Source organism: Poromitra crassiceps (assembly GCF_964638095.1).
Source record: "Poromitra crassiceps genome assembly, chromosome: 3".
NCBI classification, from domain to species: Eukaryota; Metazoa; Chordata; class Actinopteri; order Beryciformes; family Melamphaidae; genus Poromitra; species Poromitra crassiceps.
The window spans coordinates 55,576,371-55,593,936 of NC_139625.1; the positions used below are offsets into that span (position 1 = coordinate 55,576,371).

The 17,566-nt window shown below is 43.6% G+C and overlaps 1 protein-coding gene across 1 annotated transcript in view; it reads right to left on the minus strand.

Annotated features, from left to right (window-relative positions):
• Positions 1–1,469: 1,469 nt before the first annotated feature.
• The window catches only part of babam2 (BRISC and BRCA1 A complex member 2), a 154,230-nt gene continuing 138,133 nt past the window's right edge, over positions 1,470–17,566 (minus strand). Inside the window, exons 8-12 of the mRNA XM_083633875.1 lie at positions 12,813–12,912; positions 4,561–4,631; positions 4,268–4,350; positions 3,813–3,966; positions 1,470–2,915 (exon numbers count right to left, since the gene is read on the minus strand). Of these exons, the coding sequence (XP_083490001.1) occupies positions 2,852–2,915; positions 3,813–3,966; positions 4,268–4,350; positions 4,561–4,631; positions 12,813–12,912 (472 nt within the window). The 3' untranslated portion in view covers positions 1,470–2,851. The remainder of the gene's footprint in view (positions 2,916–3,812; positions 3,967–4,267; positions 4,351–4,560; positions 4,632–12,812; positions 12,913–17,566) is intronic.

Here is a 17,566-nt window from a genome sequence, read left to right on the forward strand (position 1 = left end):
AAGACGACTGGATTAGTGGATTTGGAGTATTAGCTTGGAGGGTTGGCAGACCTCTGCACTGTGATTCGGGGGTTTGAGAAACACATCTTCAAAAGGCGCCTTGAGCAGCACCTTCACAGGATCATGACAGTGGATAAATCCACGCTAAGTTGCTTAAAAGCGTGTAAAGGTGAGCTGCGATTAGGCACCGGCACTTTTGAGGGAGGAGGCGTTTACTAGATGTCACTATTAAGCATCGCAATATGACACGTACAGTTTGAGCCATCTGGGAAGGGATTGTTTACAAGTTACTTAAAGGGCTTATGTCAGCCTGGGTCAGCATCAAGGAATGACTTCAAGTTCCTGGGTGAAAGTGTGCTTTGTAAGTTGGTGTACTATACCCTGACTGCAATGGCACAGTCCATTTTGAGAGTGATTTCAGCAATTTAAGCTAATGATTCAGTCGTTCTTTTGTGATGTTTCAGCTAAAGTAAGCCCTAGACCTCCGTTCAGATCATTGAGGCTCAGAAGGAGAAGGGCTACGGCTTCATTCACTCAGGATCAGGCGTTGCAGTCCTCCCATTCATTTTAATGGGGGTAGTGTGTTTAGGCTGTGGTGGGGGGCGCCACAGGGGATGCCGTAAAAACAAAACAAAACGCAGCGGTCCTGCGGCAAAAAGAGAGAATCAACTTAATTGCCGGATCCTGTGTGAATGCAGCCTAAATCTGTGGTGAGATTCACCATAATTGAAAATCAATCCGTGCATTCTGAGTGCAAAAGTCTCAACTTCCGGAGTTGTCTGTCAAGTTAAACTATTCTTTGCTCTCACGCTCATTAAAGATGCTACCCATCACCTCGCTACCCCCGAGTGGCTCGTCCAGTGGCTGACAGAGATGCTTTGAAAGCGGGTCGGGAAAGATTAGCGAGAAGCATGGAGCGGGGCAGTGAAAAAGACAAAAAATAATCTTGTTTTTTAATGATTTTATTAAGAGCCTTGATGCTATTAAATGCCCCAGATACATTCACCCTATAGTTCCCAATTAGACCTGACAGTTGCTGCATTACCAACAATAAATATAGCAAAGGGCTGCGCCTCGGGCCAGCAGAGACCCCTAACTATGACCCTCATGTTTAATGATGAAAACAAGCAAACACACTCTCTCGCTCAAACACACATGCACTGCTCATGCACGGGGACACGCTCGCGCAGACATACACAGTCCTCCCTGTGCTGTGTCTCCTTATTACCGGTACTTGCTTTCAAACACATTAGTGGCCAGCTAAAAATATTCTCCTTTACGAATTCATGGCATCTCAAATCAATAGTATTTTTTAAATACTTGAAACGTATTGAGCTGTACATTTTTATTTTTACATGTAAAATTTTCTGTTTTTGTTGTATTTTTTCTGCCTATTCTGTGAAAGCACATTGAGCTGCATTTTGTGAGGCAATGTCTGAAACAGGAAAGAAAGAACACGTACTAGCCAATCAGAGGGTCTCATTTCAAGCTTTATTATCTGACAGACAGGACACAAAAAATACATTTTGTGCCAAAATTAGTTTCCCCTAAAAACGTGTTTGGTGGCGTGTCTTCGCCTCTTTGTGGATTGTGTTCCTTGCTTTTCAAATGGTAAAACGTTTTAAAAACGAAAGTAAGCTCTTAAAAAGACTAAACAAATTTTTTATGGGATACAATTTTTGGCCACATCCCTCAATAACTTACATTACTGTAAATATGCAAGTAAATGACATCAAAGGATTTAAAATGTAATGGGTACAGTATCTGGACAAAAAGGCATCTACTCATGAAAAGCAAAGCATTTTGACATAAACAGTGGGGGAAACATGGAGCCTAACTGGACAGTCATGTAAGTCAAACAGTTGACGCAGGTTTCTTGCGCTGAGCCTACAGCTCTCTTTGTGATTTGCATATGGTTTACATACCAACAAATGCCCTTTCACGGTACTGTGTCTGTGCGCGGATGCGGAGTGTTGCGAGGCCAGCTCTTTTTCATTTGAATGCTTAGAACCAGCCGCCATTGGCAAAATATACAGTAATAAGATTGTACAGGTCGTCAGGTACAGTTCAAAGGAGTTTGGGCGTTCCTACTCCGCACAATAAGGGCCACCTCCAGTGCCCCGGAAACCAGTGAGGAACGATTTATTATTTCACAAAACTTTGTGAAACGAGCACAATATCTTACAATGCAAGTATGTGTTGCGTTTGCAAAACGTGAGAGAATGATGCTTCCCCGTGATGAAAGAATGACACAGAGGAGACACGAGAAGCTAGAAAAAGGCAGTATCATGGTGCAGTAGAGAGTAAGGGCGAGCTGATGGGCGTAGACCAAATTGTTTAGTTGCTGAACTTTAACCTCAACTGCAACCAACTTGTTTTACTGGGAGACAGCGTGCAGCATGTTGAGACAGCGTTGCAGCATGTTGCAGTGTGCAGATGATATATTCTAAACTTTTACGTCACCACATTAATTCCCTACAATTATAATAAAAAAAGTGGAGGCATCGAACAAGAGGCGACAAAATTCAAAGTTGTACAACGCAGAGTCTGTGTGCAATGAGCCAAGTCTGTGTCAATGTCAAGTCCATGCATGCACGCGTACAGGTGCACAAAGGCATGAGCGCGCGCGCACACACTCTCTCTCACACACACACACACACACACACTCTCTCTCACACACACACACACACTCTCTCTCTCTCTCTCTCTCTCACACACACACACACACACACACACACACACACACACACACACACACACACACACACACACACACACACACACACACACACACACACACACACACACACACACACACAACTCTCCAGGTGAGCTATTAAGTTAGAGAGTACTAGAGTTTCCCATTGGCAAAGGCTCCCTCTTGGAACTGAGGGATGAAGCTCTTGAAGTACGCTCTGTGAGAGAGAGGGAGAGAAAGAGATACACAGTACACCAATTAAAATATCAATGTGTGACAATAATCGTAACTCAACTGCTTCAAAGTATCTAACAAATGCATTTGGCAAGTTGCAGCCTCAGCATGTATCAAAGAGCTGTTTACTTCTTATACATATTTATACATAGAGAACTACTCCCCACACCTGTGGTGCAAATAAGAGGAGAAATACGGTAACGGTACTGTAAGAAAAAACAATAAAATGATCAAACCAACAACCCACATATTTAAGTGATACTAGTGTTCAGGTGTGTGTGTGTGTGTTTTAAGACTCTTTTGTCCATCTGTTCATGGATAAATTAAGTGCGAACACAAAGATAAATATGTCAAGAAATAAATAGACGGCAACTCATTACAGTAGTGAGGAAAAAAGATGATATATTTGTCCTATGGTGAGTCACATCTCTGAGCACATGTCTCACATATTCGCATCAGTGTTATTAACCTCAAGAACAAGATTTACAGCGGCCATGCAGAGAGCAAAATACCATTCAGGCCGCAGACGACGCCTATAGATCCACCTTAATGGGGTCATGCCACTTTACGTATAATGAGGGTGGAATAAAATCACTGAATGATATCAGCAAATGGCCCGGGTGCAGGATGCTCCAGACAATAAGGTCTGATCTCATATCACATCTATTGCATATCATAAACCACATTACTCTTCATATATGACTCAAATTGGCGAATCGGTTACAGTTTTATGGTTATGGAACAATCATCTTAATTTTCAAAGATGGGGAGAGTGAACTGGGAATATCGTGAATATCAGACCCAAACGTTAACAGTCACATTATATAGCCTACTTTCCCGTGCTGAGCCTACTGAGCCGTAACGGGACGGTTCCACTTACTTGGCCCTCTTGGCCATCTCGTTGCCGTCCCAGCGCGGGCTGTAGGGGTACGACTTCTGCACCTGGGAGTAGAGCTGACCGCTGTTGGTGAAGTGGTAGATGGACTGGAAGGTCAGTGTTGGCTGGTCCCTGGGGAAGTACAGCGGGAGGTCCACTAAGAGGACGGGAGAACGGAAAGAGAGAGAGAGGCAAAGAAAGAGAGAGCCAGAAGCTAATAAAATAACGGTGGCAGGAGGTTATCAGAGTTATTATAGTTTTCTATGTTTCATTAGTTATTAGTTTATTTCGTTTTCAGTTTTTGTTTTCATAGTTCAATCATAGTTTCAGTTTCCAGAGTGGGTTTGCTCATTTCAGTTCAGTTTTTATTGTAAAAAATGTTTAGTTTCAGTTTAGCTTCTATTAGTTTTCAGCACTTGCAGGAAGGGCTGATAGTGTGTGTTTTGTGATGATCGCACCATGGACTAGGAAGCAAAAGTCCTTCCACATGAGTAGAAGAGTGAGCTTTGTGAATCCCTCAGCGTCGTACTCCACCACCCCCCTGCAACAAACACAGGCATGCACACACACACACACACACACACACACACACACACACACACACACACACACACACACACACACACACACACACACACACACAAATATATCACAGTGTGTCATTTCACACTTGTATACTTCATATGATAGAAAGACAGACAGTCACAAACACAAGAGGATAACAGGTTATTTGCAGCAGGAGCCCACTCACATTCCAAAGTGGCTGAGGAAGGCGGCGATGTATTCTCTCCTCTTGTGATAGCCTTGGATCACGTACTGCACCTACAGAGAAAGCAGGAGTGGTTGGATCACGTACTGCACCTACAGAGAAAGCAGGAGTGGTTGCTCGTATACAGGTAGACTGTGTAAGTGTAGCAAAAGCAAAACAGGATTTGAACCCCAGCAGTGGCTCCATGGGACTGAGTGCTATTTGCTATTTGCTTTGGAGCTGAGCAAAAATAATACATGTAGCTGAAAACTATTCACTATTCACTGAGCTGACTGGAGTTAAAGGATGCGCTGGGAGATAAATTACAACATCTAAATTAGATACTAATTGCGATGAAGGCTCTCCACCTGAAAAAGTGCACTTATCTCATAGTTTTCTTCCTGACATTTTAGCTTTATTTGACAGTTTACTGTGAACAGGATAACTGCAGCTTTCAGAAAGCGAAATATTATGCAAGACATTTTAATGCTTTAAAATCACCAAAACAAAGAAATATAACTCCATCAAAAGCAGCCTATTTCTGATTTAACAACGCTAATGAAAGTTCTAAAAGTATAAGGGCAGTCTAAGAAAGAAGAAGAATAAGAAATACACAACATTAACCACTTAAAGATGTGATTACCAATTATGTTTATTAAAGCAGAGGCAATGAAAACAAAACATGTTTGGTATATTAAGTGGCCATGCACATGGATCAAACCTACTGTAAACTCTAAGTGCAAGTAATGTAATAAAGGTATTGGAGAAATAAAGCAAACAACAACCCCACTGTGGGTCTCATTCATGTTTTGGTGAAATGACAATTTCATGGCTTTTCCTCCTCTGTCAATGGTAAAGAACACCACTGTTTCATTTGATATCTGCATCTAAATGAAATTTAAAATTCAAATGATCTTCTCAGCTTGTGTGATGTGCCCAATTTAAATACATAAGATCAAGTTAACACAAGCATCTATTTGAAACCTGCTTTTCCAGATTTACAGTACATTACATTGCAGGCAAACATTTCAAATCTGTAGCCATTTACTGTTGTGTCTACAACAAACCCAACAACACACACAACTCATGCCGACCACAACTACACACAGTTAGGCATCGTCATAATTATTTATATATATCAGCCAGGTGAGATTGCTTGATGTGATTGCCTCACAATCCCCTCAGTAAACAGTAGAAATGTCTGACATAAATCCGCCATTCATACTGTAATGTAATGTACTGTGCTGATAACAGGTTCACACTGTATGTAACACTGTGTATTCATACTGTAATGTAATGTACTGTGCTGATAACACGTTCACACTATACGTAACACTGTGTATTCATACTGTAATGTAATGTACTGTGCTGATAACAGGTTCACATGATACGCAACACTGTGTATTCATACTGTAATGTAATGTACTGATAACAGTTTAACACTATACATGTACGTAACACTGTGTATTCATACTGTAATGTAATGTACTGATAACAGGTTAACACTATACATGTACGTAACACTGTGTATTCATACTGTAATGTACTGTGCTGATAACAGGTTCACACTATACCTAACACTGTGTATTCATACTGTATTGTAATGTACTGTGCTGATAACAGGTTCACACTATACGAAACACTGTGTATTCATACTGTAATGTAATGTATTGTGCTGATAACAGGTTCACATGATACGCAACACTGTGTATTCATACTGTAATGTAATGTACTGATAACAGTTTAACACTATAAATGTACGTAACACTGTGTATTCATACTGTAATGTAATGTATTGTGCTGATAACAGGTTCACACTATACGAAACACTGTGTATTCATACTGTAATGTAATGTATTGTGCTGATAACAGGTTCACACTATACGAAACACTGTGTATTCATACTGTAATGTACTGTGCTGATAACAGGTTCACACTATACGAAACACTGTGTATTCATACTGTAATGTAATGTACTGATAACAGGTTCACACTATACGTAACACTGTGTATTCATACTGTAATGTAATGTACTGTACTGCACTCAAGGACATGCGGAAGGGCATGCACTCCTTCAGCGCTCACAGCGTCCCAGGTGGGAATCGAACCCAGGACCTTCTAACTGTGAGGCGACAGCACTACCACTGTGCCACCATGCCCCCCCTTTTGAGATATTTGACAGAAATACTCCGCCACCCCAACCCAGTGATGGCACATTTGGCGGGTGTATTTGGGTCTAAAAAGAAATGAGTTCGTACACGAAACTGCTCACAACAAGGTCTATGGAGTATCTTGAGTAACCGGGTCATGATTTCCGAAAAGGGGCATTACTGTTGAGTTTTTCAAATGTATTTATTTGACGGTTTGAGCACCACAGGTCACAGCCATCCAGTTCCATTGTATTCGAGAGAAGGTAGACATCTCTACAGCTGATAACTCCAAAACTCTGTAACTCACACCAAAACAATCTAGATGGATAAATAACACTAAAGGTAAGAGGGAAAAAACAAAATTGTATTTTATTTTTGAACGGTCTCTTTAAGTCCTGAGTGGAGAGGAGAGGGGCTTGCTTGACTGCTGAGCATCCCGGGTACGTGAGAAGGCCAGAGGTCAGCTGTAGCGTTCACTGGGCCAGACTCAACCCTTTTAGGTGGCCCAGTAGAATGCGCTTTCAGTCATTCCCTTGTCTGAATTCCCTTTGTCTGTGTATAAGTGCCTTTTAAACATGAACTCTGGATCATGTCGGGCTAGAGAGAACAGGATATTTTCAGGTTTTGCCTTTCTAAACATGAGGGGTCTTTGTTAAGAAACAACTGGATATGAGCCGGTTTTTCTGCCAGTGGGCGGCGGGGGGGGGGGGGGGGGGGTGGGTAGCATGTATCGAAAACAAGAAATGTGATAGGAAACAGCTTTAGCTGTGAGGCAGTCAAAATAGTGGTCGCACCGTCGTCAATCACTGTGGGTGATTTATTTTACAAGTGGCAACTAGTCATAGCTGACTAGTTTTAAATGTAGGCTATTTCTCCCCACAAAAGTTTGATAGCCTATCAGTCAGTCAGCTCCTCTCTCCGCAGTGGAGAGGCACAGTCACACAACACTGCCTGCTGCCTCAAACAATAGAATTGGCTGCATCACGTTAGCGACAAATCTGGAGACTTCAAAAAGCATGCCGTTTTAACGGAGTCCATTCCAACGAGGGGTGGCAATGTGCCAAAAATGAGCGCTTCGCCGTTGTTAGGCTACATAAAGCCGCCCAGTCAAAATAGTGGTCGGACTGTCGTCAATCACTGTGGGTGATTTATTTTACAAGTGGCATTTCAAGTCATATCTGACTAGTTTTCAATGTATTTCTCCCCACAAAAGTTAGGCTTTCTCTGACATGGGAGCAAGCAAGCAGCGCAGCAGCGTCCCTCCTGATGCACTGGACCTGGCTGCCTGCAACTACAGTCAAGCCAGCCCTCACCTCGGAAAGCACGGTCATTCTAGCCCCCACTTAACAATTCAAGACGTTTTTGCAGCACTTGAGGAAACCGTGAGTTTGCTCGTTGATATAAGCGATTGCCCGAACGATTCATTAATTAATAAACTAGCGAACGTGAAGTGAGTCACGAAGAGCCACACCTGCCCACTCAGATCTGTGGATAATGACCTGCCACTGTTAAACATGAGCTGCGATTGCGTGGAAGCGGATCTTATACCGGCGGTCGAGGTAGATAAGATACAGAGTCGTGGGAGTGCGCTTAGGCCGGCTAATTGTTGTTTAACATGCAGGCCAACCGGCTAGGTGCAGGTTATAATACGGATTCCACTGCATGTTAAGAAGTGACTCAAGTGTGTTTCTACTGTATGTAAAACAGAGGGCCTTACATTGACGCTCGCCTCCTGCTGTGTGCGATGTGAAATAAACATCTCTGTTAACACTGTGAGGTTCAGCCGAGGACACGATACATCAAGGATGAAGCTGGAACGCAGCGCTGCTTTACCTCCTGCTGCTGTATCTCCTGCTGCTGTACCTCCTGCTGCTGTATCTCTGCCATTACTCATTGTGCCCATGTATGAATGACAGCACTTTGTGAAAGGGGAAAGTAGTCATCTTTGATACACACAGTCATATATGACTGGTCTCATCTCTGCAAGAGCTCTTAAAGCACACATGTTGTGACTCAGTCTCCTATTCACTATTCACTTTTGTTTACATGGGACACGGGACAGTGGGGGAGGAAATTTAGCTTTCTCAAAAGCAGCAGGCCCACATACTCGAGAGGCCTTGTTTGTTTAGTTAATGTGTGTATGTGTGTGTGTGTGTGTGTGTGTGTGTGTGTGTGTGTGTGTGTGTACGCATTTGCCTGTTTCAAGGGAACTGCGGATCACTGGACTTACACACCCACATCGAGAAAGGCTCTCCCACCCCGTTTCCCCCTCCTCCACTCACTGTACATGGCGCTACGTAGCCGAGCCGGGCTGTGCTGGCTGGCTGCAGGTCAGAGCAATGAAAGACAGGTGATCTGGCTCTGCAGGTATTCAAGTTGTCCGCACCCTCGACTGTTCGCCCGCGCATCCGTTTATTGTGTTTGTGCACGTGTCCTCAGGGAGGGTGATGCAACAGGGCCGGAAGTGCTTCCTGCTGGGTTCTTAAGAAACCTCCCTCCTCCCTCAGTCACTTGTGCATTCGCTCATTCACACCTCCCCCAGGTTTCATATGTCATAGGATTGAAGACCTATTATCTGACTGCAACTTCATTTTATAAATCAATGTCATCTGATAAAATCTACCGGCTGTTTTGATATTTTTATTTTTATTTCAAAGTCTGTATTGGAAATAAAAAATTAAAAAAGTGTCCTCATTTTCTCTCTCTCTCTCTCTCTCCACGCCTACATAAATTGCGCAGCCTTTTCTGGCAATAACCAACTTGTGTGTGTTTGTGTGTTTTGTTCAGCCTCGGCGTCAGTATTGTATGTGATTATCTTGGGCGAACGGCTCGGGCTTCAACTCACTCAGGTCGGGTCAGGTAAAGTTTGAATTTTCAGGCCTGTTGAGAACTCTAATAAAAACACCTTAGAAAATAGTAATAATTGTAGAAGCAAACGCTCCTCTCTGCAATTAATTATTGTTATTACCGTAATTATACTTTTGCAGCCTCTCTCTCATAGGCCAGATTCCTATCTCGCTCGCGCCATCAGGTTAAATGAATAAGCGTAATGATTACACGCAGCTGAACCTTGCCTTGTGTGAGCTGATCGCATTACCGACACATCGCATCAGATGCAGACAGGAAGATTGGAATAAAATGGGCCACAGCCGCACACGCGTCGTCCACCAACCAGAAGGTCGGTGGTTCGATCCCCGGCTCCTCCAGTCCACATGTCGAAGTGTCCTTGAGCAAGACACTGAACCGCAAATTGCTCCCGATGGCTGGCCACCCTTGGTGTGTGATTGGGGGAATGTAGGCACATTGTAAAGCGCTTTGGATAAAAGCGCTATATAAACGCAGTCCATTTATCATTTACCAAAAGAAAACCCTTTTATCTGCTTTTGTGGCGGATTGTCAAGGGTGATTCTGTTAGTGCTGTAGTAGGCAACAGAATCATAAACACTCAGTCATGGTTCAGGTGCATGGCAGTGTTAATTGTGTCAATACAGTCATCACGTCAGGAATTAGTGGGAGGAAATAATTGATGGTGATAAAATAAATGAATTAAAATGAGAACAAAATGAGCACAGTTGTCCTTACAAAGATGGCAAGAGTCTTTGTTGGCGCGATGTCTACACTGGTTACAAATGAGGCTACAGCTCCAGGTCATTACTGGCTAATAATATCAACAGGTACATTTCCCTTTCATTCAGTTGAATTTCTTTTAATCTCACAATTTGGAAAATGGTGTGGTTGGTTTGAATGTTTAGCACAGTGCAAGTCGCTAATGCCTCCAGGTGAAATCAGTGGATGGGACGGGAGTGTCGACAAGATATTTATTGCAATGTTCACTTGAAGTTAGCACTTGCTAATAAAATGCCAGTGATGGTGGCATTATAAGCAATCCCCCTCTTCTTCCCTGCTTCACTCTCTCAGGCCACCAAGACGCATATTTACATGCGTCTTTGGCGATCTGACCTCAGTAAAGTATTTTGGTTGTGTTTTGACTGAGTCATGCTCAGCTAGCTGCTAGCTAACGCTAATAGAGTTTGATTGGGTTTGAGCCAGGCTAATGCCGCTAACCGCGGCAACATACGGAGGTACGGTGGCTCAGTAGTAGAGCTGTCGCCTCACAGTTAGAAGGTCCTGAGTTCGATTCTCGCCTGGGACACTGTGAGCACTGTGGTTGTGTTCCCCCCCATATCTTCAGTGCCTACTGCCCAGGTGGGTTATCTCGTCGTAAGGGCCTTTCTCTCTGTGTGGAGTTTGCATGTTCTCCCCGTACCCCCCAGGGGGTTCCTCCGTATATAACCCCCCCACTAAAAACATGCAGAAGATCAGATCGTCATCGTCATCCGACCAGTGACGACAACATCCGAAGTTGGTCCCCGGGCGCTGTACGAGAAAGCGACCACTGCTCCTGGCCTGCCCCTCGGAGGAAAGGACATGCCTGGATGGGTTAAATGCAGAGGACACTTTTCACCGGCCACCGTCAGCATGAGTGTGTTGTGGCCGCATGCATGTATTGTGGTGTTCGTGTGACAATAAAAGACGGGCTTGTCCGTTACGAGAGAACATTAGAAACAGAACCAAATTAACAGTGTTGGAAGTTGATGTGTAAGTACGGTAACACAACTTCTTGTAATCAAACTTGGTTTATTATTAACCACCGTTCCGAGGATGCAACACATAACGTAAGCCCTGACGACCATGCTGAAGACAGGCAAAAACATGTCTAGACCCCACGCCTGCGTACTGCATAGGAACTAACTACGGTGTCTGTAATGGCTCAAATAGACCAATGTAAACACAGAGAGTGACTGATCTACAAACAATAACGTTAGTTTGCAAAACATTTTTGTGACTCATGCATACTTGCAATGTAATCCAGGTACTTAGAAATATAATGTTCCTCAAGAAGGCGCATAATCCTGCAAAACTCTTCTTTAACTTGTCGAGTCCAGAGCCAAGAAGCAGCTTGCAAGCACTGCTGCCAGTGTTGCCAGATCTCGAGAGGGAAACAAGCAACCAGGTATGGAAACAAGCCCAATATTTGTAAGCGACTTTGCAGAAAACACAAGCCCAAAGTCGACAATAAGTTACAATAAGTAGATTTGGCAACTGTGTTCTCTGGCTCGAAGCATGTAGCACACGATGATTGACGACAATAAGAGGCAATGAATTGAATGAAACTTGGGGGGCACACGGGGTGGCCAATCAGATTACAGGGGTGGACCAGTGTCCTTCTGTGCAACCCCGCAAGCCCCGTCCCACCCCTGCACATCAAAAACAGAAATGACTCTGGCAAGTTTACAACGGCTCGGTATTGGAAACGACATAATATTTGGGAACAGCGATTACCATATCTGTCAGATAACAACCTTGTGTGGTAAGTGTACTGTTTTAGTGTGATTGTTACATTATATTGAAGATGTAAGCCCATTTTTTCAGCTTGCAACGCCATATTGGGGTGCTACTTCGAGACTGAGAATAATGAATGAGTCTCGCGTCGAAGCTAGGCTATAAGATAAGATACGATTACTGTTATATAGCCTATATTCTCCTGTGTCCGGCTGCTCCGGTAAGATCATGACATGCCATGCTAAAAATATGCGGTTGCGGGGGATGGGCAATGCCCCAGCAGCAACTGGCATAACATGGTACATCTCTACCTGTCAACCTGCAGTGGCCAAGGAATGCTCAGACAGCCTATGGAGGTCGGCCAGTACACCCACGCACGCAAGCACTCACTCACACACGCGCGCACGCACGCACGCACGCACACACACACACACACACACACACACACACACACACACACACACACACACACACACACACACACACACACACACACACACACACACACACACACACAGCTTGATAACATTCCTGAGTGGACTGGACGTAAGTATTTCCGCACCAAGGCCCCTCACACACCTCCGTACTTCCCATCACACACACAGAGGAAGGAATCTCACACAGAAGTAAAAAGAGCGAGGCATGAAGAGTAACAATAGCTCAAATAATCAAAAGCCATCCACTTCCACACAGCGCACAAGGAGTGTTCGGCCACACCCTGTACAAATAATACAGCTTGTGGATCATAATACAGACGTTTACCTTGTTGGTGAGTAACTGGCACACTTGAGGGACGTAGTCGATGAGGCAGCCTCCACTTGGGATTGCTGGGATATGCAGTGCTGAGGAGCCTCCCAGAGCACTGATGGAGCAAATAAGACAAGAGTTAGGCCGCAATCGATACAGTTAGCATCCAGTTACTGTAACCAATCAACAGATTTCAATATATATACTGTATATAGTCCCAGTTTAGTCTCTCTTTATTCTTCCATTGCAACTCCAAGTTAGGATAAAAACAGAATTTTCTCCACTCAAACTAACTGCCATAATCTGATTTTGGTGAAACCAAAGCCATGGCATGTTCTGTACGCCACTAAAAGGATGATTGGGACAATTCCGGCCAGCCTCTGACCTAGTGGAAACAAACTACAGTATGCACATTAATTTGCCACTGTCCACACAAGTTGCGGGATAGAAAATAATAATAATAAAAAAAGTGACTCATGACCCTGGCTTCTTCCTTTTCCCCTTGACTTGTTCATTTATTTCTTTGACGTCCTTTCAATCTAATCCTGCAGCATTGCTCCATTTGTTATTAGTGTACGCTTGTTTAATGAGAAAACTGTCTCCAGTGACTAACCAACCCAAGTCATCATTCCCTCATTTTTTTCTGCTCTGGGGCAAAAAGAAAGCGAATAACCTGAGGTCGACTTAGAGGCCTGTACAACCGCTCATTTGCATTTAATGCTCATTTTAAGACAAATAGGCACGTTGTACATGTGGAGAAATTCTTTCTTTACTTTCTATTTTTATCTCATCCTTGGTTGCAGCACTTACTGTATGTGGGACAGTCACAGGGCATTTAGGAACACTGTTATGTTATCTTAAGAGCAATGGTGAAGTGGATGACTCCCATTTACTAGGTTAAGCATGCATCATCAGGCAACATGATGTCGAGTGTCAAAGGTCACATATGTTGAGATGCAGGCCTGGGGCATGTTCTCGGTTGATGATAAAGTGTATGACATTGAAATGATCAAATTAAAGTATCTAAAGATGAAACAGAGCTTTGTTGAGTCATAGTTTACACTCATGATCCCACCAAGTCCCTCACAGATCATCCATCCTAGGCCATGAAAAAAATACTTTTGTTTCCATGGTGTAAGGAAATATTAAGTAAATATGTTCCATGTTTTGACATTTTCCCAGACTGAAAGGCAGTAGTGAACACAGAATCTATCCTGAGATGAATTGACCGATCCTATGTCCCCACCAGTTACTGTTGCTAGGTACGTCAAACTTTTAGCCTACAGCTGACAGTAAAACACGAGTGTCAAACAATAGTTAAAGGGATAGTTCACATTTTTTAAAGTCTAGCTAGCCCTATTTGCTACTTAGCAATGATGATGTTGAATTCTTTCTCAGCACAATTCATTCTGTTCCTCATAGTAGCTCTGGAAAGTCGGACAAAAACTAATGCAAGGTCAATGGGGTCACACTCCTGTATGTAGAAGCTGACTGAGGCTCACTAAAATAAAATTGCATCCACAGTAGGGATGTCACAATATATCGCGATATCAAAACGTGACAATATGTATCGTTGAGATGAAATCTCATATCGTGAGAAGAAGAAGCTGAACATGGTGGCCCTGATCTGCATCTGATTGCATGCTCGCTCTCCTTTTCATTGCTTTGTTTGAACAGACGAGGGACGTTACAGACACGGAGGATAAAAATGGTGAAATTACTCAAATTAGCGTGGAGGATGCCCCCTCAACTTACAAATCGATTGCAAAAAAATATTGTTAAAATATCGTATCGTTATCGTGAACCCAATATCGTGTATCGTATCGTATTGTGAACTGAGTGTATCGTGACACCCCTAATCCACAGTGCACACAAAGTACATTTCAGTGAGCACTCAGCTGGTAGCATACAGGAGCGTGACCCCATTGACATCGCATTCATTTTTGCCCAACTTTCCAGAGCTACTATAAGGAACAGGATGGATTGTGCTGAGAAAGAACCAACTACCAATCAACATCATCATCATCCGACGCGCAGGTGTCGACCTAGACGGCCGCTTGCTACAGTTGCTCTCGCTCTTGTCTGACAGACATCACTGATCAGTCTTGTCTTGCCTCCTTGTGTGTGTGTGTGTGTGTGTGTGTGTGTGATCCGGCTTTCAGACTGTTTGTGCAGACAGGGATTACACCGAGAGCGGTAAGCGTAAAGGAGGAGGCCTTGCTATTACTTTTTCTTTTTTTATCCAATAAAGACACACAAGAACAAAAAACAAAAACAGAGACAAACAAGCTCAGTCATAGGAAAGGAAAAGAAAGAAAAAGCATACATATCAACATTACAACATCATAGTGAGGTGCTACCAGTCGCATAAGGTGCTTATGTGCTTCTAAGAGACGATATATAGAATCCCGTGTAACGAGTCAATGAGAGATCAGCTGGGTGAGTTACCCATCGCCCCTAACCTTGTCCAAGTAGGCCATAAATGGGTCCCAGATGGTAGAAAACGTCCTAAGTGAATTGGTCCTCAGGAACCTGAGTCTCTCCATACGTATAACTGAAACCATGTCCGACAGCCATAGCTGAAAGAAGGTGGGGAGGGGGACTTCCACTCCCTTAGGATGAGTCTCTGATGAGAGAAGATTCAGAGCAGCCGAAGATGGCAAGTTCCGCCTCCGGCTGAAGGGTTACTTTATGGGCCTTGGAGTACCAATCAAATATTTTGGACCAAAATGTAGATAATAAAGGGCAAAACCAAAAAGCATGGGACAATGTACCCTCTAACACTTGACACCTATCACAAAGTGGTGAGACCGAGGGGTAGATCTTGTGCAACTTAGACTTTGAATAATGAAGACAGTCAGTGACTTTAAATTGGATCAGCTGGTGTCTGCTGTTGATTGAGCAGAGTTGGACCACAGATAGACTCCTGTCCCATATAATTTCAGACAAATCAACACCAAGTTCCTCCTGCCACACCTCTCTTATCCTCTCAGTGCGGGCTCTGGTGCAGCCATCAAATACACACACAAATCTAGAAATAAGATGCTTGGAGTGGGGGGCTTAACAAAATATCAAAAAAGGCATGTTCATTTGGGATTACTTCAAAGTCATGAATCTTGGATCGAACATGAGCTCTAACTTGTAGGTATGTAAGCCAATGTGTGTTGGGCAAATACAATTTTCTCATGCAAAATGACCATCTATGTATAGGTCTCTGAAGGAAACCAGCTCCTTCTCACTCCAGGCATGGCAGTTTGTCTGACCGTGAGGACAAGAAAACTGTGATTAAAACAAATTGGCATATGAACAGAGACATCAGGTATATTCAAAACTCTCCTAACCTGGCCTAGGATTATGACTGAGTTTTTTTACAACAAAGCTTAAATTTGCTAGAGCCCCGGGCCTTTCTAGCTTAGAAAATAACAAGGCTCCTCTCACGGTAGGGAGGGGAGGCTGGCCAGCGAGACTAGTCAGACCACAACCTGATTCACCTCAAACCCAGCTATGTGCCTCTGGTCAAGAGACAGCCTGTGACCACTAAGATAGTGAGGATATGGTCAGAGGAGGCATTTTTCAGTTGTTTCCAATGAGGAGAGAGCGTATGTGGGCGTTTGCGGCCGCTGTGAAAGTGCGCTGCACCCGTCATCTTTTTTCAGAGCGATCTGCCGTTTTTGTGCGTCCGCTCCCAGCGCTCCCACTGAAAATGTCTGCTGAACTTTTCAGAAATGCGCTGTTGTCGAGCGCTCCTTTTCAGGCAACTAATCATATGGAGAAACTAGCTAGCTTGGTAGCTGTCAGCTATCAAGCTAGCCACTGCTGAGCTAACGTTATTTTCAATCTGCTTCCTTGCATATTGTGCACTGGGATCACCACTCCCCAGCGTACTTCCAGCATTTAACTGCCAGGGATAGATGCCACATGGACACAATATGCAAGGAAGCTGATTGAAAATAATGTCTCACAGACTGCAGATATGCTTTGGTTAAGTTATTTCTGATGGTAGAACTTAAATCTGGAGGTGGTTTTCCCTCAGTCCTCCTGTCATTTTTTAAATGAATGAGCTGGTCCCATCTTCCCGCGGCATACCCTTTTAAACAGACATTGATTCGGCGCTTGGTGGAACAAAAGGCATAACAAAATGACTCGCCATTCCGTCCCTGCAACTTTTACACAGGAGGTGAGGTGTAATAATCCCACAACGATCACGGCTTTCACAAGCTGTGTAAAAGGGGCTACAGACTACATTAACTTCTGTGTGGACTGCAATGTCCCATCTAAGACTGTCTGCTGTTACCCAAATAACAACCCATAGGTAACTAAAGACATAAAGGACATTATGCAAAGAAGAGGGCTTTCAGTGCTGGAAATAGGGAAGAGGTGAGGGCTATTCAGATGGACCTGAAAGTCAAGATCAGAGAGGCCAAGGAGAAGTACAGGATGAAGCTGCTGAAACTCCAGCAAAACAACATGAGGGAGGTCTGGAGTGGCATGAAGACCATCATGGGTTACAAGCAGACTGGTGGCCAATGAATTTAATCTGTTTTTCAATAGATTTGATACAGTGACTCCTGCCAATTTAACTCCCAGAGTTCCCCTGTGGCTCAAAACTCAAAATGGACGCCAGCTCTATTGCAAACTCCTCCCTTCCAGCCATGTTATTTTCTAAGCTAGAGAGGCATGGGTCTTTACAAATTTTAAGTTTCATTGTGAAAAACGAAACTTTTTTTTTGTCAGAATTTTACACCAAGTTAGGAGTGTTTTGAGTCTAC